This window comes from Saimiri boliviensis, chromosome 12 (genome assembly GCF_048565385.1).
Source record: "Saimiri boliviensis isolate mSaiBol1 chromosome 12, mSaiBol1.pri, whole genome shotgun sequence".
Lineage (NCBI taxonomy): Eukaryota > Metazoa > Chordata > Mammalia > Primates > Cebidae > Saimiri > Saimiri boliviensis.
This window is the reverse complement of record NC_133460.1, coordinates 28,169,733-28,189,319: the sequence shown is the minus strand read 5'-3', so window position 1 is coordinate 28,189,319 and position 19,587 is coordinate 28,169,733. Positions and strand designations below refer to the sequence as shown.

The window sequence follows — 19,587 nt, the reverse complement described above, 5'->3', positions numbered from 1 at the left end:
CAGGTGGATCATGAGGTCAAGAGATCAAGACCATCCTGGTCAACATGGTGAAACCCCGTCTCTACTAAAAATACAAAAAAATTAGCTGGGCATGGTGGCACGTGCCTGTAATCCCAGCTACTCAGGAGGCTGAGGCAGGAGAATTGCCTGAACCCAGGAGGTGGAGGTTGCGGTGAGCCGAGATCGCGCCATTGCACTCCAGCCTGGGTAACAAGAGCAAAACTCTGTCTTAAAATAAATAAAATAAAATAAAATAAAATAAAAATAGTATGCTTTTACTGTTAACTAGAAAAAAGTGAAGTGCAGAAGTATGTCTTTATGGTATGTTGTCCTTTCTGTAAGAAAGAGAGATGAAAGAAAATACCATGTCTCTGTCTGTTTGTAGAAAGTGCAGGAAGAGCAGTCACAGTGGCTCATGTCTGTAACCCCAGCCCTTTGGGAGGCCGAGGTGTGTGGGTCACTTGAGGCCAGGAGTTTGAGACCAGCCTGGCCAACATGGTGAAACTACCTCTACTAAAAATACAAAAATAAGCCAGATGTGTGGGCTGGGCACAGTGGCTCATGCCTGTAATCCTAGCACTTTGGGAGGTCGAGGTGGGTGGTCACCTGAGGTTAGGAGTTCAAGACCAGCCTGGCCATCATTGTGAAACCCCATCTTAAAAAAAAAAAAAAACCGCAAAAATAAGCCAGGTGTGATGGCACATGCCTGTAACCCCAGGTACTTGGAAGGCTGAGGCATGAGAATCACTTGAACTGGGAGCCGGAGGTTGCAGTGAGTTAAGATTGTGTCACTGCACTCCGGCATAGGTGACAGAGCAACACTGCCAAAAAAAAAAAAAGAAAAAAAAAGGCGTGGACACCTGTTGTAATCTCAGTACTTTGGGAGGCCGAGGCAGGCAGATCACTTGAGGTCAGGAGTTTGACACCAGCCTGGCCAACATGGTGAAACCCCATCTCTACAAAAATACAAAAAAATTAGCTCGGCATGATGGCAGGTGCCTGTAATCCCAGCTACTCAGGAGGCTGAGATGAGAGGATCACTTGAATCCGGGAGGTGGAGGTTGCAGTGAGCTGAGATCATGTCATTGCATTCCAGCCTGGGCAACAGAGCGAGACTCCATTTCAAAAAAAAAAAAAAAGCCCCTCAGGATTTTTTATTTATACTAATAAATACAGAAATATAGCTGAGTGCAGTGGCTCATGCCTGTAAACCCAGCACTTTGGGAGGCCTGAGGTGGATGAATCACTTGAGCTCAGGAGTTTAAGACCAGCTTGATCAATATGGTGAACCCCATCTCCATACACACACACACACACACACACACACACACAAAGTTAAAAAAGAAAAAGAAAAAGAAATATCTATGTGTGTGTGTATGAATGAGTAAATACATGCTGATATTTCCTAGCTCTGCCTGCTGAGAGATCCTAGGCACAATGACATCCCAGGAATAATGAGCACATCTTAGCACCCAGATCTTGGTATCTAAATTACATTCTCCAATAAAAGGGACTAGCCTCCCAAGATAAATCGTTGATTGTAAGGCTTCGGTATGGGACATGTAAGATGAGCCTGGAACAGCCTCGTGCCAGAAAGTCAGGAAATACTAAAAAAAAAAAAAAAATACTTTAAGATGAGGGCTTGTTGAAAGAACGTGAGCCAACCTGAGGAATGGCCTAACAACCAAAGCTGGAATAGTTTGAGCAACAAAATAAATAATGATAGTTTCAGATTATAATCCACAGAAGAAAATAAATATTTGTGAATCCATGCTAATAATGGACTAAATAAATATGGAGAAGGGACACCTCATGGTAGAATTCTATTTAAATAATGTGGGAAGAAAGAGGGCAATAGTGAATCACCATTAGGCAAACTGCAGAAAAAATTACTGTAGATAATATTCCCTGATGGATGATAAAATTAGTGTGTAAAAGTTTGAGGAGCTGTCAGATTATTTTCAATGAGGGTGTTAAGATCGTTCAATGGGGAAAAGGCAATCTTCGGTAAACGATGTTGGGAAAACTGGATATCCACTTGCAAAAGAATGAAGTTGGGGCTGGGCACGATGGCTCATGCCTGTAATCCAGTACTTTGGGAGGCCAAGGTGAGTGGATCACTTGAGGTCAGGAGTTTGAGACCAGCCTGGCCAACATGGTGAAACCCCCATCTCTACTAAAAAAAAAAAAAAAAAACCACAAAAATTAGTTGGGCGTGGTGGTGGGTACCTGTAGCTCCAGCTACTTGGGAGGCTGAGGCAGGAGAATCACTTGAACGGGAAGGCGGAGGTTGCAGTGAGCCAAGATTGTGCCCCTGCACTTCAGCCTGGGTGACAGAGTGAGACTTTGTCTCAAAAAAAAAAAAAAAAAAAAAAAAAAGAATGAGGCTGGACCCTTACCTTACACTTTTAGAAAAATTAACTCAACATGGATCATGTCAGGCCTCCATGTGCAAGCCCGGACCCAGAAAGTCTAAAGTCCTGCCTGCCTCCCCCACCCCCCACCCCCTGCCAGCTTTCGCCATTATCCCTGATCACCCAACCGAGCTTCCATGGACATAAGCTTCCCCTCACCCTACCCTGCCATCTTAACTGTTATTATGACAATGTGAATACTCCTCACCTCACCCTGCCATCTTAACTACTCTTACGCCTTTCCCCATCCACCATTGTAACTGAACTTACGGTAATAGATGCTCCTCGTCCCTACCCCCACCACTGTAACTGATCTTACCTGGTAACACCCCTGCCCCCTCCCAAAAAGATTTGCCTTAAATTTTAAAAACAACTCCTATCCCACCGCCCTTCACTAATGGTCTTTTCGGCCTTAGCCTACCTGCACCCAGGTGAATAAACATCCATGCTGCTCACACAAAGCCTTTTTGAGGTATCTCTTCCTTCAAAGCATGGATTTGAACAGATCAAAGACAAAATATAAGAGCTAGAACTATAAAACTCTTAGAAGAAAGCAGGAGAAAAGCTTCATAACCTTGGATTTGGATCAGATACAACCTCTGGTATTTAAAAGAAAAGACATTGCTGGGTGTGGTGGCTCACGCACATAATCCTAGTACTTTGGGAGACCGAGACCAAAGGATGATTTGAGGTCGGGAGTTCAAGACCACCCTGGCCAACATAGTAAAACCCCCATCTCTACTAAAAATACAAAAAAAAAAAAAAAAAAAAAGAAAGAAAATAAAGACATTAGATTTAGCAATGATTTCTTAGCTATGACACCAACAGCACCGGCAACAAAAGTGAAAATATATAAATTAAACTGCATCAAAATTTAAAACTTTTGCCAGGTGTAGTGGCTTATGTCTGTAATCCTAGCACTTTGGGAGGCTAAGATGGGTGGATCACTTGAGGTCAGGAGTTCGAGACCAGTCTGGCAAATAGGGTAAAACCTTGTCTCTACTAAAAATACAAGATTAGCCAGGTGTGGTGGCGCATGCCTGTAATCCTAGCTACTTGGGAGATCTCTCTCTCTCTCGATCTCTCTCTTTCTAGAGAGAATATATTTTAATAGAGTAATTGCTTTTTTTTTTTTTTAAGACAGGGTCTTGCTTTCTCACCCAGGCTGGAGTGCAGTGGCGCCATCACGGCTCACTGCAGCCTCACCCTCCTGGACTCCAGTGATCCTTCCACTTCAGCTCCCCACAAGTAGCTGGGACTACAGGCCCACACCACCACACCTAGCTAGTTTTTGTATTTTTTGGTAGAGGCAGGATGTCACCATGTTGTCCAGGCTGGTCTTAAACTCCTGGATTCAAGCAATCCTCCTGCCCCAGCCTCCCAAAGTGTTGGGATTACAAGTGTGAGCCACAGTACCCGTCCACATCTCACTGTCTTGCCCAGGCTAGGCTCAAACTCCTGGACTCAAGCCATCCTCCCACCCTGGCCTCTTGAAATGCTAAGACTGTAGCCTCCAGTGTCACTAAATTCTCACCAATGCTTATTTCCTCCTGTTTTTTAAAATAGCAGCCATTCTAATGAATGTGTAGTGGTATCTCCTTGTAGTTTCGATTTGCATTTCTTTATGATTAGGGACTTTGGGCATCTTTTGAAATGTTTACCATCCATTTGCATATCATCTTTGAAGAAACAGAAAGTCCTTTACTCATTTTTAAATTGAATTTTTAAAATTGTCATGCTGCAGGGGTTCTTTATATATTCTGCATATTAGCTTCTTATCAGACAGATGATTTGCAAGTATTTTCTCCCATTCCATATGCTGCCTTTTCATTCCGTTGATTGTGCCCTTGATGCACAGTTTTTATTTTATTTTATTTTATTTTTTTTGAGATGGAGTTTCACTCTTGTTGCCCAGGCTGCAGTGCTGTGGCATGATCTCAGCTCACTGCAACATCCTCCTCCTGGGTGCAAGCAATTCTCCTGCCTCAGCCTCTTGAGTAGCTGGGATTACAGGTGCCCACCTCCATGCCCAGCTAATTTTTGTATTTTTAGTAGAGATAGGGTTTTACCATGTTGGCCAGGTTGGTCTCAAACTCCTGACCTTAGGTGATACTCACCTCGGCCTCCGAAAGTGTTGGGATGACAGGCATGAGCAACTGTGCCTGGCTGTACACATCCATCTTGAAGCATGCATTACCCTTTCCCTATGCTGTATAAGCCCTGGGTTCTGAGGGTAATGGTGCAGGGATCCACCAACTTGTCTTGGTGCCATCCCTGACTTGGTTTCTGTTCGTAAACATCTATTAAATGTTTCTTTCTGAGAAACTGGATTTGTCAGCCTCTTTCTTTGGTATCTCAGGTTCCTTGGCCTTTGAAGGTAGATTTATATAGATCTGCTCACCACGGAACAGGCAGTTTCTCAACAAATTAAAAATAGAATTACCAAATGATCCAGCAATATCACTTCAGGGTATATAGCAGAAATAATTGAAAGCAAGATCTCATAGAAATATCTGTACACTGATATTCAAATCACATTTGTCAAAAGATGGAAGCAACCTAATTGTCCATAGGCAGATGAATGGATAAAATGTAGTATATACATTCAATAAATATTCTTCAGCCTTTAAAAGGGAAGACATTCTAACACAAGCTACAACATGGGTGAACACTGAGGACATAATGCTAAGTGAAATAACAGTTACAAGAAGACAAATAGTACATTCTTTCACTTATGTGAAGTGTCTAGACTGAGTAAGCAAACTAATAGAAACAGAAAGTGGAAGGGGGCTTGCCAGGGACTTGGAGAAGCGAGAAAATGGGAAGTTGTTTAGTGGATATAGAGTTTCAGTTTTGTCAGATGAAAAAGTTCTAGAGATTGGTTGAATAGCAATGTGAATATACTCCACATTACCCAATCCAAAGGCTCTCCTTGACACCTGTTCCAACTGTATACTTAAAGTGGTTAAGGTGGTAACTTTTATGTTATGTATATTTTACTACAATTCAAAATAGAATTTTTTTTTTTTTTTAGAGGAAACCTCACTCTGTTGCCCTGGCTGCAGTGCAATGGCACCTTCTTAGCTCACTGCAGTCTCTGCCTTCTAGGTTTAAGTGATTCTCCTGCCTCAGCCTCCCAAGTAGCTTGGACTTACAGGTATGTGCCACCATGCCCAGGTAATTTTGTATTTTTAGTAGAGATGGGGTTTTCCCAGGTTGGCCAGGGCTCAAACTCTTGACCTCAGGTGGTCTACCCTCCTCAGCTTCCCAAAGTGCTAGGATTATAGGCATCAGCCACCACACCCAGCCGTCAAAATAGAAAAAAAAAAAAAAAATTTTTTTTTTTTTGAGATAGAGTCTTGCTCTGTCTCTTGGCATCAGGCTGGAGTACAGTGGCACAATCTTGGCTCACTGCAACTTCCGCCCCCTGGGTTCAAGCGAATCTCCTGCCTCAGCCTCCCGAGTAGCTGGAACTACAGGCGTGCACCACCACGCCCAGCTAATTTTTGTATTTTAGTAGAGACAGGGTTTCACCATGTTGGCCAAGATGGTCTCGATCCCTTGACCTCCTGATCCACCTGCCTCGGCCTCCCAAAGTGCTGGGATTACAGGCGTGAGCCACTGTCCCCGGCCCGAAAAAATTTTTAAAGTTTGAGAAGATACAAAATTTGCAGTCTCTAAGTATTTCTCCTGAGACGTTTTCCCCCTACAAGGGGGAAAGATAGTAACTTTACAATGGAGAAACCCAAAATAAACCTTAACCAAATGAAAGTTCAGCATCATCCGTAATAAGAACTATCAATGCCATAACTCTGATGGAAGCACTGGGAAGGATTTCACATCATTTTTGTGCTGTAGTTGCCAAAAGTATACAACCTCAGTCCAATCATGGGAATACATCAGTCAAACCCAAGTCCAGGAACGTTTGACAAGTACTGATCAGTACGGGTTCAAAGTGCCAAGGTCATGAAAGACAAAGAAAGACTGAGGAACAGTTATTGCAGTCCAACAAAACTGCAGGAGACTAAGAAAGAACAGAAAAACGACATTAGTGGAAAAAGCAGTGAAACTCCAGTAAGGTCTTTAGTTTACTAATATGTTCATCTTAAATTAGTTGAATATAGTTAAACATATTATTTAAATGATCTAAATGTATTTAATTAAATTAATAAAATTGGCCAGGTGCAGTGGCTCACACCTGTAATCCTAGCACTTTGGGAGGCTGAGGCGGGCGGATCACCTGAGCTCAGAAGTTCGAGACCAGTCTGATCAATATAATGAGATCTCATTTTTACAAAAAATACAAAAATTAGCCGGGGGTGGTGGCATACACCTGTCATCCCAGCTACTTGGGAGGCTGAGGCAGGAGAATCACTTGAACCTGGAAGGCAGAGGTTGCAAGGAGCCGAGATTGCGCTATTGCACTCCAGCCTGGGCAACGAGAGCGAAGCTTCGTCTTAAAATAACAAAAATTAATAAAATTGGTTATTTTGTGAAATAATTTAAATTTTAATTTAGTTAAACATGAGAATGTGATTTTCCTGGCTCTGATCACCATACTGTGGTTAACGTTCATAAGAGGTGAACGTTCAGGGAGCCTGGGGGAGGAATAAGTGGAACTATACAATTGATTTGGAAGACAGAAAGCTACCCATCAGTCACGAAACTCTCACATTCATGGCAGTGTATCGGAGGTTCCAGTGTGAATGGAATTTCCCAGACATCAACTGGAGGTCCCTGTGGAGGGAGCGGGGCTCTATGGGAATCTAACGGAGGGCGTTCAGGGCTCCCTTCCTCAGGAGCCTGCCCTTCCTGCACAGAAGCGTCAGCCTCACCTCTCTACTACTGCCCCCTTGCCTCTCAGAACCCACTCGGCTTCAGGAAGGCTCTAATGCCAGGCTCCTTTCCCGGATTCAGCCTCCAGGGACTCAGCCCTGCCTTCCCAAGTGTTCCCGCCTCTGCTGGGGAGTGGCCTCTCAGATCCAGCACACCTGGTCTTCCCCAGGCACCACCTGCTCCTTCTTTCCCGAGATCTGCAGTCCTCTCCTCCCAGGAGGGTGTGTTGCTGGTGACCGTGAAGATCCCCCGGTTACCCCCCATACCCTGTTCTTCTGCACTTCCCTGGCTTCCTGCGTTGGTTCTGCTGGTATCACCTGCTTTCAGGTTTACGTGGCTTCGCAGCTTCCTAATTTCTCTGAAGTTGAGTTTGATGTGTGTATGGATGATGGGCTTTTTCTTCCTCCTTCTCCTCCTCTTCCTTCTTCTTGGTCTTGTTGTCTCTCCATATAGTTTCCAGAAAGAGAAACGAGACACTGTAGAATTAAGCTGCTGCAGGCCTGAAGCAGTGGCTCACGCCTGTAATCCCAGCACTTTGGGAGGCTGAGGCAAGTGGATCGCATGAAGTCAGAGGTTCAAGTCCAGCCTGTCCAACATGGTGAACCCCCGTCTCTGCCAAAAGTACAAAATTAGCCAGGCGTGGTGGTGTGTGCCTGTAATCCCAGCTACTTGGGAGGCTGAGTCAGGAGGAGCCTTTGAACTCAGGAGGTGGCGGTTGCAGTGAGCCGAGATCACGCTACTGCACTCCAGCCTGGGCAACAAGAGTGAAACTCCATCTCAAAAAAACAAAAAAGAAAAAAAAGGTAAAGAAAAGAATTAAGCAGCTGCTATGTTTCTATCAGACCCAGAAATCCGGCAGAGTGAGCTGGAATTCTCCATTTCTGTTTCCCCTCCATACCCACTGGCTCGTCCCTGCCTGCTCCCTCTTGGACTGCATCAGCAGGGTGCATCACTCTCTGGCCCTAGTGGAATTCAGACAGTGGGGGATGTCATCGGAGATTGGAGAGAGAGAGAGGAGAGGTGGTTATTCGCCCGGATTCTTCCTTGCTGGGCTGCTTTGGCAGTGGCCACATCTTTCTGCTGATGGCTGCAGCTCCTGACGATCCTCCTCTAGCCACAGCTCTTGTCGGGGTCCATGAACACCTTTCCCGTCCCTCTAGACCCAGGGAGATAACAGCTCCCACTCTTGCTGGTCCAGGGCACGCCTCATCTCTCACTGGTTCCCTTAACTCTGTCCACACCTCTGTGAACAGCTCCTTTCCTGAAGTACCCATTTGAGTATGTCCTGTAGCTTCCCCTGGGGCTGACTGATCCCCACAGGTGGGTGAGTGCTGGCGTGCTGCTGGGCCCTCTTCCTCTGGTGACTGGCCAGCCAGGTCTCCAGGAGTCTGGTTAGGGTGGGCAGGCAGTGGACATAGCACAAACTGTGAGTTCGAATCCACAGAGCACAGTGGGAGAAGACACCGGCAGGAGGGACTGACACAAAACTCTTGGCACTCGTGACGTCTGTCCTTCAGCTCACAGGAGGCATCTTCATGCTTCAGACGTGAGACAGCCTAAGTATTTAAGTACTCCAAATAGACAATTTGTTTTTCAGAATCGATAATTGCTTTGTTTTTTTTTTGTTGTTGTTGTTGTTTTTTTGAGACGGAGTTTCGCTCTTGTTACCCAGGCTGGAGTGCAATGGCGCGATCTCGGCTCACCGCAACCTCCGTCTCCTGGGTTCAGGAAATTCTCCTGCCTCAGCCTCCTGAGTAGCTGGGATTACAGGCACGCGCTACCATGCCCAGTTAGTTTTTTTTTTGTATTTTTAGTAGAGACGGGGTTTCACCATGTTGACCAGGATGGTCTCGATCTCTTGACCTCGTGATCCACCCGCCTCGGCCTCCCAAAGTGCTGGGATTACAGGCTTGAGCCACCGCGCCCGGCCCAGAATCAATAATTGCTAAGTTGGCAAATTGCTGTTTGAAACACTGGCTCGCCTTGACTTGATGATTCAGCCAGCTAGTCCCTTGCAAAACTGGTTTGTTGGGCAAATTCCACCTGGAGATTCATCTGCTCCCATCAAAGCCATATTCTCCCTGCCTGAGGGGAGGCTGGACTTGACCTTCTGACTCAGGTTATGCTGACTTGGGTCCCTGCGTCCAAGGGCCACTCCCTTGGGACCATTGTGAGCTGGACCTCTTCCAAGATGGGGTGGTGGAGGGCAGGCCTCACCTGCTTTGCCCTCAACCTCATCCAGGCAAGTGAAGCCGTTCCCAGCAGGAGGCATCATGGTTAGGAGAATCTCGGGCTATCTCAGGTTCTCCGACTAAAAAGGGATCCCACTTTTAGGGGTCTGCCCCAGAGGTGGGGCACAGACGGCCTGCTGGGACCCATGGGCTGGGCTGAGTGGACGGGGATCTGGTCACAGCAGCAGCTGGAAGGCCAAGTGGGAGGACATCAGGGCCTGAGGCTCAAGTCTGGTCCTGGGCCTCCCCAGGCCTCTTGCCTTCTCCCCAGCAGGCATCTGGGATCCGCGTCTAGACCCAGCCTTGCCCAGGAGGTCTAGGGCCATGGCGTGTTGTCATTGGAATCATAATGCTCACACCAAGGCAGGTCGTTAAAGCAGGGCAGGGTCTCACGAGCAGGTGACCATGTTGAGGGGAAGGGCAGCTGCCCCCGAGGCTATGGTGGGCCTGGCTCTGGGCTGGTCAGTGGGCTAGGGTCCTGTTGTGTGGCTGAGCTCTGACAGTGGGCTGGCTGGGGCTGGTGAGCTCCTGAGAGAGAGGGCTGGTGCAGAGTACCCTAGGGTGGGACTTACGGTGAAGGGTTTGTGGGGTCTGGAAGCCATTTTAGAGTGGCAGATGACGCCTGTCAGGGGAACAGGCATACGAAGAACCCCTGTGGGGGTGGGGAACACACAGCCTCAGAAGAAACAGGGAAGGGGACCTGATGGGTCCAGGGAGCGTCTCTGGGGTTTTCTAGCCAAATTCCCACCAGCTGTGTCCCAGGTGTCCCCTCTAAACTTTTGTAGTGCCAGCCCAATGCCCTGGGCGGAGCATCCTGGACTCTGGCTGGTACAAGAGGAGGACAAGGACATCTGGGCCACCCTGAGCTCCAGGCTCCCCACTTTCACAGCCCCTTCTGGGTCCGTAGGTTCATATGTATATAAATGAAAAATGTGAGTCATGTTATTGTATTCTTTTTCGTAAAGAGGACCCCTCTAAATTGTTTAAGCCTGATTTGCCCCTGTCCAAGGGAAATAACAAGGGCATGTGTGGGGCCATGGCCTTGAGACCCAGAGGTACTACTGCCCATGGTACCCACTGCCCACCCTAGGGGGACTGGCCATAGCCCTGGTGCCCCCTAACACCAGGCAGGTCTCAGCTCCTGGGTCCCAGGCTGGGAGGCCCACAGCCCAGCAAACTGGTCAGGTCCTGGCATACCCAGGAGAGCAGCTCTGAGAGATGAGGGGGTCTGAGAGAGCCTCAGAACCCTGCCCCAGGCCTGCACCCCAGAAGCAGCAGCATGGGAAGACCTGTCCTTGGCCCCTGGCCAGCGGAAGTCACATTCCCCAGCCCTCTGGCTCCAAAGCAGCCTCATATCCCAGTCACTCCTTGGCCTACCCCACTGGTTGGTCAGAGCTCACGGCCAAGGGGCACATCCCAGCACCTCAGTGATGAGGGAGGAAACAAGTGTTTAACAGGAGCTTGCATGCTTTGTCCCAGGGATGATTAGTGACACAGTCAGGAAGGCACGCTGTCCCCATTTTATAGATGCGGAAACTGAGGCTCAGTTTGGGCTGGTGACTAAGGGAAGCAGCATGTGGCAGGTGGCTTGAGGCATCTCTGTCCATCATGAGTAACTAGGGAGCAGCCTGGCCACTCCTCATGCAATGCACCATGAGCCAGGGAAGCTGCTTTCTAGGGGATTCTAGCTAGGGCCAGAAGCATCTCCCTAGTGGTGGTGGAGGCCTCTGTCTACTCCACCGGGGAATAGGAGGGCACCACTGACCTCACAGAGCCTCTTGGGTGAGTGACAATCAGCTGAGCAGTGCCAGGTGACTATGCTTCTGCTCAGTGCTGTGCCCTCCTCTTCCTCGGGCAAGGCACCACCCTAAACACCACACTCGTCCCATGGAGGCTGCAAACTGCTCTGCAGAGCCAGGGTCTCCAGGAATGGGGAGGGCAGTGGCCCTCACACCACTTGTGTTCCCAGGTCCCCAGGCCTATAGAACCCCCAAATCCCTGACTGGGCCACAGTGGGGACCTTGAGCAGCAGGCTTGGAGTCCCAGGCCTTATCTCCAGGTGTGTATCAGTGCCCAGGCTTGGGGAGCTTGGGTTTCAGGGGGGCTGGCACTCAGGCCCTCTGCCTCAAGAAGGGGCATGTCCAGATCTCTCCTGTCTAGCTTCAGCCCTGCTCCCCGTCTCTGTCCTTCATGGGGTCCCTAGGACAGGGGTACACAGGTCTCATGCTGTCAGGGGATGCTGCCACCTCAGTGCTGGGGTGGCTCCGCTCAGCCCCTTCCTGCTGCCGCCTTCGCTGACTCACCTGTGTATCCTCCTACTGGGCTGGGGCGAGGGCTTGGTGCCCCAGAGCCCAGAAGACACCGGGGCAGCTATAAAAGCACGTTGGGCCGGTCCTCAGCATCCTAGTTGGCCACCGTCTGCTGCCACACGATGCTGGGAGGCCTGGGGAAGCTGGCTGCTGAGGGCCTGGCCCACCGCACCGAGAAGGCCACCGAGGGAGCCGGTGAGGATCTGGGGCTCCTTTCCACCTGGGTTGGGGGGATCTGGGGCAGACTGAGTCCGTTGGAAGCGGATTTTATTAGGCAGGCAAGGACCTGGGGGTAGGCCTTGGTCCCGCAGGAACCTGGCCTTCAGCCCCACTGGGACAGCACGGAGTTGAGGGGTGCAGAGCTGGGGCGGTCTCCTGGGGGCAGGACCTGAGCCCCGATGCTGGGTGAACCCTGGAAATCTGGGGAGCCTTTCTTGTCAAAACAGCCTATTCTGATTAACCTATGCAGGAAAAGGAAGATGGATTTTTATTTTTACCATAACTTTAAAGCTTCAAAGATTTCTTAAGAAGTCACCAAATTTGATTCTGTTCAAAGTCAAAAAGGACATTTTTAAATTTCATCCAAGTCCTGTGAAGCAATGTTTATTTTTATCTCCGTCACCCAGGCTGGAGTGCAGTGGTGTGATCTCGGCTCACTGTAACCTCTACCTCCTGGGTTCAAGTGATTCTTGTGCCTCAGCCTCCTGAGTAGCTGGGATTACAGGCACCTGCCACCATGCCCGGCTAATTTTTGTATTTTTCGTAGAGACCGGATTTTGCCATGTTGGCCAGGCTGGTCTCAAACTCCTGACCTCAAGGGATCCACGCTTCTTGGCCTCCCAAAGTGGTGGGATTACAGGCGTGAGCCACCTTGTCCAGTCCCAAAGCATATTTTGTATGCAGAGGTCAGCAGCTGTGTGTGGGGAGGCTCAGCCAGGCCCCCCTCATGGGTCATCCGTGTGAAAACAGTCTTGCCTGAGTTTGCGGACCTTTTTCTAAACGGCAGCAGATGCGTATTGTGGTGTTGTCTCTGCAGCTGGTGGGGACCACCTGCTTTAACCTTTCACTAGCCTCTGAGTTTTGTATGATTCTCATTCTAAAGATGAGGGAACCAAGAGGTGGAAGGTAGAGTTAGAATAAGAACCATTTCTTCTGACTCTGAAATCTTTCAATTCTAGCAGGCTACCCCCACACTTTAAACAACTCTGAAGTAGGCAGAGAATTCCCTTTTGTTGGAGGAATTGCTTTGGGGGACTCGGTTTTGCTGGCTGAGGCTTTGGAAACCAACCCGAGGCAGGCACCAGCACATCCTGAGAAGGGTGTGACCTGGCACACAGGCCCAGCCTGGGCTCCACGTCTCAGCTGGCAAGACAGCCTGCTCATTGGCATTCCAGACCAGGGAGGGCCAAGGGGCTTGGGAGCCCTGTGTCCTCATGGGGCTCACTGAGCTTATCTCCCAGCAGTCAGGCCTCCGGCATCTCCAAATAAAGCCAGCTCATGGGAGGAAGGTCCTTCTCCTGAGCCAGCCTGTCCCAGCTGGGGGTGGCATCCCAGAGCCCCATCTTGGATATCCAGGGATGTATAGGTTCATTGTGAGGAGAAGTGGGTCAGCACTGAGCCCTCACCCTGGACTGGGGAGCAGCGGGCCAGCACCGAGCTCTCACCCTAGACCGGGGAGGAGCGGGCCTGCTCTGAGCCCTCACCCTAGACTGGGGGCGGGGGCAGTGGGCCTGCTCTGAGCCCTCACCCTGGACTGGGGGCGGGGGCAGTGGGCCTGCTCTGAGCCCTCACCCTGGACTAGGCGGCAGTGGGCCTGCTCTGAGCCCTCACTCTGGAATTGTCTTCTTTTTTCAGTTCATGCCGTGGAGGAGGTGGTGAAGGAAGTGGTGGAACATGCCAAGGAGACTGGAGAGAAAGGTACAGCCGGCTGAATCGGGCAGGGAAGGAAGGAGGGAGGAAGGGAAGCTGGGGCCAATCTGTTCTTTGACTAACCAGGTCAAACTCTGCCCCTAATGTTTCAGAGCCTCTCAGCTGGGGCAGTTAAGCTCATCAGAGGCCACAGACTATACTGCATTAGGGCACCACCTAGATGGTTCTCTCTGTGGAATGATAAGAAGACAGTCACAAAAGACTATGTGGCGTCACACTGGGACAAAACATGGGACACGTAAATTTATATGTTAAATGTTAAATTGATGTGTGTGAGCTATGAGGAGAACTATGTAAAAAGCATATATATATCTCATTCCTTTTCAACAAAATAGATTCCAGGTAGATGAAGGACTTATATTTACATATACGAATTTATTAACTTACTAGGAGATAACCGTCTTGGCTCAGGCTGCTATTATAAAATACCACAGGTCAGGCGTGGTGGCTCACGCCTGTAATCCCAACCCTTTGGGAGGCCAAGGCGGGTGGGTCACCTGAGGTCAGGAGTAAGAGACCAGCCTGACCAATATGGTGAAACCCCGTTCCTACTAAAAATACAAAAATTAGCTAGTCTGCTAGCACATACCTGTAATCTCAGCTACTCAGGAGGCTGAGGCAGGAGAATCCCTTGAATGTGGGAGGTGGAGTTTATAGTGAGCCAATATTGTGCCATTGAACTCTAGCCTGGGCAACAGGAGCAAAACTCCATTTCAAAAAAAAAAAAAACCGTATAAAATGAGTGGCTTATAAACAGTAGAAATTTATTTCTCATACTCCTGGAGGATGGGAAGTCCAAGATCAAGGGGCGGGCAGATTTGGCATCTGGTGAGGACATCCTCCCGGTTCGTGGCTGGGTCTAGCTGTGTCCTCATATGGTGGAAGGAGCCCTCTGTGTTCTCTTTTTTTTCTTTTTCTTTTATTCAAAGATTGGGTTTCACCAGGGTGGCCAGGCTGGTTTTGAACTCCTGACCTCAGGTGATCCACCCACCTTGGCCTCCCAAAGTGCTAGGATTACAGGCATGAGCCACCACGCCCGGCTGTGGTCTCTTTTACAAGGGTGCTTATCTCAAACTCCCAAAGGCCCCACCCCTTAACACCATCACACTGGGCTGAGGATTTCAACATACGAGTTTGGACGGGGAAGACATCATAAACATTTAGACACAATAATAGCATCCGAGACTTTGGCCTAATTTTGGAGCGGGGAGAATCTTCAGAGCTATGACAAAAAACCCAGCAGCCATAAAGAAAATATTGGTAAATTTGACAATCCAAAACTTCAGAATTTTCTATAGCAAACAACAACAACAAAACTATAAACCAGGCCAAAAGAAAAATCACAAACTGATGAAAAATATTTGTAATAAAAATGATAATCCAATATAGCAACCCAATATAAAAATGGCCAAAAGACGTAAGCAGGCATTTTCCAGAAAAATGAAGGATACGCAGGCAATGTACCCATGAGTTGATGCTCGGTCTCACTCATGGTTGGAGAAATACAAGTTGTTGGGGAAATTAAAACCAAATTCAAATTCATTCTGCCAGGAGTCCTGCTACCCTTGGTCCCACAGGGCCACTCCAGGGACTAATCCATGAAGACAGGCATATCCCACAGGTCACTCAAGACACAAGTTCAGTGGGTGGATCACTCGGAAATTCTTCCTCTTTCTTTCCAACAGCCATTGCTGACGCCATAAAGAAAGCCCAAGAGTCAGGGGACAAAAAGATGAAGGAAGTCACTGAGACAGTGACCAACACAGTGACAAATGCCATCACCCATGCAGCAGAGAGTCTGGGCAAACTTGGACAGTGAGTGCACCTGCTACCACAGCCTACCCCTCCCGATTCTCAATAAAAAGCTGTGAAATGTGTACATCGAGCCCTAGATTTATTCCCATTTGGATGGAAACCCTAGGCAAAGTATTTTCTGGTTGATACAAAATATTTTACATATTTATGGAGTACATTTGGGTATTTGTTACATGCATAGAATGTGTAGTGATGAAGTCGGGTGTTTGGAGTGTCCATCACCTTAAATATTTGCTATTACTATATGTTGGGTACATTTCAAGTCCCCTCTTCTAGCTACTTTGTTTTTTTTTTTTCTTTTTTGGTTTTGTTTTTGTTTTGAGACAGAGTCTTGCTCTGTCACCCAGGCTGGAGGACAGAGATGTGATCTCAGCTCATTGCAACCTCCACCTCCCAGGTTCAAGCAATTCTCCTGCCTCAGCCTCCCGAGTAGTTTGAACTACAAGTGCGGACCACACAACGGCTAATTTTTTTATGTTTATTTTTGTCTTTTTAGTAGAGATGGGGTTTCACCATGTTGGCCAGGCTGGTCTTGAACTCCTGACCTCAGGTGATCTGCCTGCCTGGGCCTTCCAAAATGCTGGGATTACAGGAGTGAGCCATCGTTCCCAGCCTTCTAGCTTACTTTGAAATATACAATACATTGTTGCTAACTATAGTCATCCTAGGTGAAGTATTTTTCAACAGAAGTACTATGCATGCCCCCATGTCTCCTCTGCTGAGGTGGACACTGGCACTGGGGCCCCTGCTGCTGGTTGGATAGGTCCCCAAGATGAATCAGATGCTTCTCTCTCACACTAAACTCTTTCATGTCAGTAAGGGGCCTTTCTGGAAGAATTGTTAGTGTCTGTGCTACATTTCCTAAAAAACTGTTTCCCCAGAAACTCTATATAGTGTTCAGGCACCTAAGTGCTTCAAAAACATACCAAGGAAGGACCCTCATTTGTCTTGAATGCTTTTTTTTTTTTTAATTTTTAATTTTTTTTTTTTTTTATAAAGATGGGGTTTTACCATGTTGGTCAGGCTGGTCTTGAACTCCCAACTTCAGGTGATCCGCCCGCCTGGGCCTCCAAAGTGCTTGGATTACAGGCATGAGCCACCATGCCTGGCTTTGTCTTAAATGTTTTTGAGATTTTCCTTGAGATGTTCTTGCAGGATTCAGGGCAGATAATAGATCAGCTTGATGAAGAGTTTAGCAAGCAAGGCAGGCTGCCACTGAGCTGCTTCCTGTTCTTGCAGAGCTCAGATAAGCATTTCTGCTGGGCAATTACAGAATCCAGCCAAGGAGGGACTGAGTCACGGCTCAGTCATCCTAGAAGCTGCAGTTGAATATTTATTTAGAGACTGATGTCAGCCCTAAATGTTGTAGTGGGTAGTAGTGGGCAAGAATACTGGCCCTCTCTTCCCATGAGCAAGTCTGTATCACAGAGGTTAAATATGTCTTTAAGTAGCATTTAACTTAAAATTTTTAAAAATAAAAAACGGAAATAATTTGTAAAAATATTGCATCCCTTATTTATCTTGCTGGAAGCTATTTGTTCTTTGCAGAAATGAGAAGAAAAGGTGTTTTGGTTAAAAAATGTGAGTGGTTCACCATATTTCTGGTTCTCATCTAGAATTGACCTCACAGTTTGTGAACAGCCCAGGAATAGCCAATGTCTTAGCTTTGGAACGTTTGCTTTCCAGCTACAGCTGGACCTTATATCTTAGTTTGGTTCCTGATGACTTTCAAATTCCCCCCGATCCAAATGAAAGCTCGTGCTTTCTGCACGAGCACATTGTGGGTGGCAGTATAGCCTGAAATACCCTCTCTGCATGGCAGTTCCTCTTACAGGACTTTATTCTCCAGGTGTGCACAAGTACGCACAGGTGCCCAAAGGGCAAACACACAGATTTATTGTAGCAAATTTATATTACTAAGAGATTAGAAACATCCTAAAATGTTAACCAAATCACTTGGATGGAAAGTTTTGCTATTATTAGGTTTGGCACACAATATGGAAGTGACATCTATTACTTCCAGTGTTTTATAAATACTTTAGGTTGAAAAATGAGACCTGTACCTAGAGGGACACCAACAGGGACTGGTTAACAAACATTGCATATACAGTTTATTAAATGGAATGCTCCATGCCTATTAAGAATGATGAAAATGGCTGGGCACGGTGGCTCACACCTGTAATCCCAGCACTTTGGGAGGCCAAGATGGGAGGATTGCTTGAGTCTAGGAGTTTAAGACCAGCCTGGGCAACATAGTGATTCCTGTCTCTCCAAAAACAAAACAAAACAAAAAACACCAAACCAAAACAAAAAAAACAAAAAAAATTGTTTTATTGTTTATCTGTTTGTTTATCTTTGAGACAGAGTCTTGCTCTGTCACCCAGGCTGGAGTGCAGTAGAGTGATCTCGGCTCATTGCAACCTTTGCCTCCTGGGCTCAAGTGAGTCTCCTGCCTCAGTCTTCGAGTAACTGGGATTACAGGCACTTGCCACCACGCCCAGCTAATTTTTGTATTTTTAGTAGAGATAGGGTTTCACCATGTTGGCCAGGATGGTCTTGAACTCCTGACCCCAAGTGATCTGCCCACCTCGGTCTCCCAAAGTGCTGGGATTAACAGGTGTGAGCAACCGTGCCAGGCCAAAATAAATAAATAAATTAATTAATTAAGCTGAGCTACTCAGGAGGCCAAGATGGAAGTTTCCCTTGAACCCAGGCCCTTGAGGTTGCAGTGAGCTATGATTAGGCCACTGCACTCCAGCTTAAGCAACAGAGAATACCCTGTCTCAGAAAACAAAACAAAACAAAACAAACTAGGACAGGCCCGGTGGTTCACGCCTGTAATCCCAGCACTTTGGGAGGCCGAGGTGGGTGGATCACGAGGGCAAGAGATTGAGACCATCCTGGCCAACATGGTGAAACCCCATCTCTACTAAAAAATACAAAAATTAGCTGGGTGTGGTGGCGCGCACCTGTAGTCCCAGCTACTTGGGAGGCTGAGGCAGGAGAATTGCTTGAACCCAGGAGGCGGAGATTGTAGTGAGCCGAGATTGTGCCACTGCACTCCAGCCTGGAGCCTGGAGACAGAGCAAGACTCTGTCTCAAAAAAAAAAAAAAAACAAAACAACTAAATAAATATTCAACTGCGGCTTCTAGGATGACTGAGCAGTGATTCAGTCCCTCCTTGCCCGAATGATGGAGGCTGATGGAAATGTAATATGTTATTTGGGAACATGTCCTAATAAGGTAATAACATACATATGTAGAATAAGTTCATTTTTGTAAAGCAAGCATACAATTGTATAAAGTACAAAAAACCTGCCAGGCACAGTGGCTCATGCCTGTAATTCCAGCACTTTGGGAGGCCAAGGTGGGTGGATCACCAGAGGTCAGGAGTTTGAGACCATCTTGGTCAACTTGGTGAAATGTCGTCTCTACTGAAAATACAATAAAAAATTAGCTGGGCATGGTGGCAGGTGCCTGTAATCCCAGCTATTTGGAAGGCTGAGGCAGGAGAATTGCTTGAACCTGGGAGGCAGAGGATGCAGTGAGCTGAGATCATGCCACTGCCCTTTAGCTGGATGACATAGACTCTGTCTCAAAAAAAAAGAAGAAAGAAAGAAAGAAAGATTTGAAGAAACTTGCAACATATGTGTAGCACACATATTACCAGTGATCATCTTTGTATTTCTTTTTTTTTTTTTTTTTTTTGAGACGGAGTTTCGCTCTTGTTACCCAGGCTGGAGTGCAATGGCACGATCTCGGCTCACCACAATCTCCGCCTCCTGGGTTCAGGCAATTCTCCTGCTTCAGCCTCCTGAGTGGCTGGGATTACAGGCACGTGCCACCATGCCCAGCTAATTTTTCGTATTTTTAGTAAAGATGGGGTTTCACCATGTTGACCAGGATGGTCTTGATCTCTCGACCTTGTGATCCACCCGCCTCGGCCTCCCAAAGTGCTGGGATGACAGGCTTGAGCCACTGTGCCTGGCCTCATCTGTGTATTTCTATGGGAATATGGGGAATCCTCATTTTCTACATTATGTATTTCCATGA

General features: G+C 47.5%; 1 protein-coding gene across 1 annotated transcript; it reads left to right on the top strand.

Annotated features, from left to right (window-relative positions):
• The first annotated feature begins 11,846 nt into the window (after positions 1-11,846).
• On the top strand, positions 11,847-15,596 carry FAM25A (family with sequence similarity 25 member A). The gene is made up of 3 exons (XM_003929955.3): positions 11,847-11,985; positions 13,645-13,707; positions 15,405-15,596. The coding sequence occupies exons 1-3, from the start codon at positions 11,913-11,915 to the stop codon at positions 15,536-15,538; spliced, it is 270 nt and encodes an 89-aa protein (XP_003930004.1). The 5' UTR covers positions 11,847-11,912; the 3' UTR covers positions 15,539-15,596.
• The last annotated feature ends 3,991 nt before the right edge of the window (positions 15,597-19,587 follow it).

Coding starts and splice junctions, on each gene's coding strand:
- FAM25A (XM_003929955.3), top strand. CDS start 11,913: ATGCTGGGAGGCCTGGGGAAGCTGGCTGCTGAGGGCCTGGCCCACCGC. Junction 11,986..13,644: donor GAAGGCCACCGAGGGAGCCG/GTGAGGATCTGG, acceptor TTCTTTTTTCAG/TTCATGCCGTGGAGGAGGTG. Junction 13,708..15,404: donor CAAGGAGACTGGAGAGAAAG/GTACAGCCGGCT, acceptor TCTTTCCAACAG/CCATTGCTGACGCCATAAAG.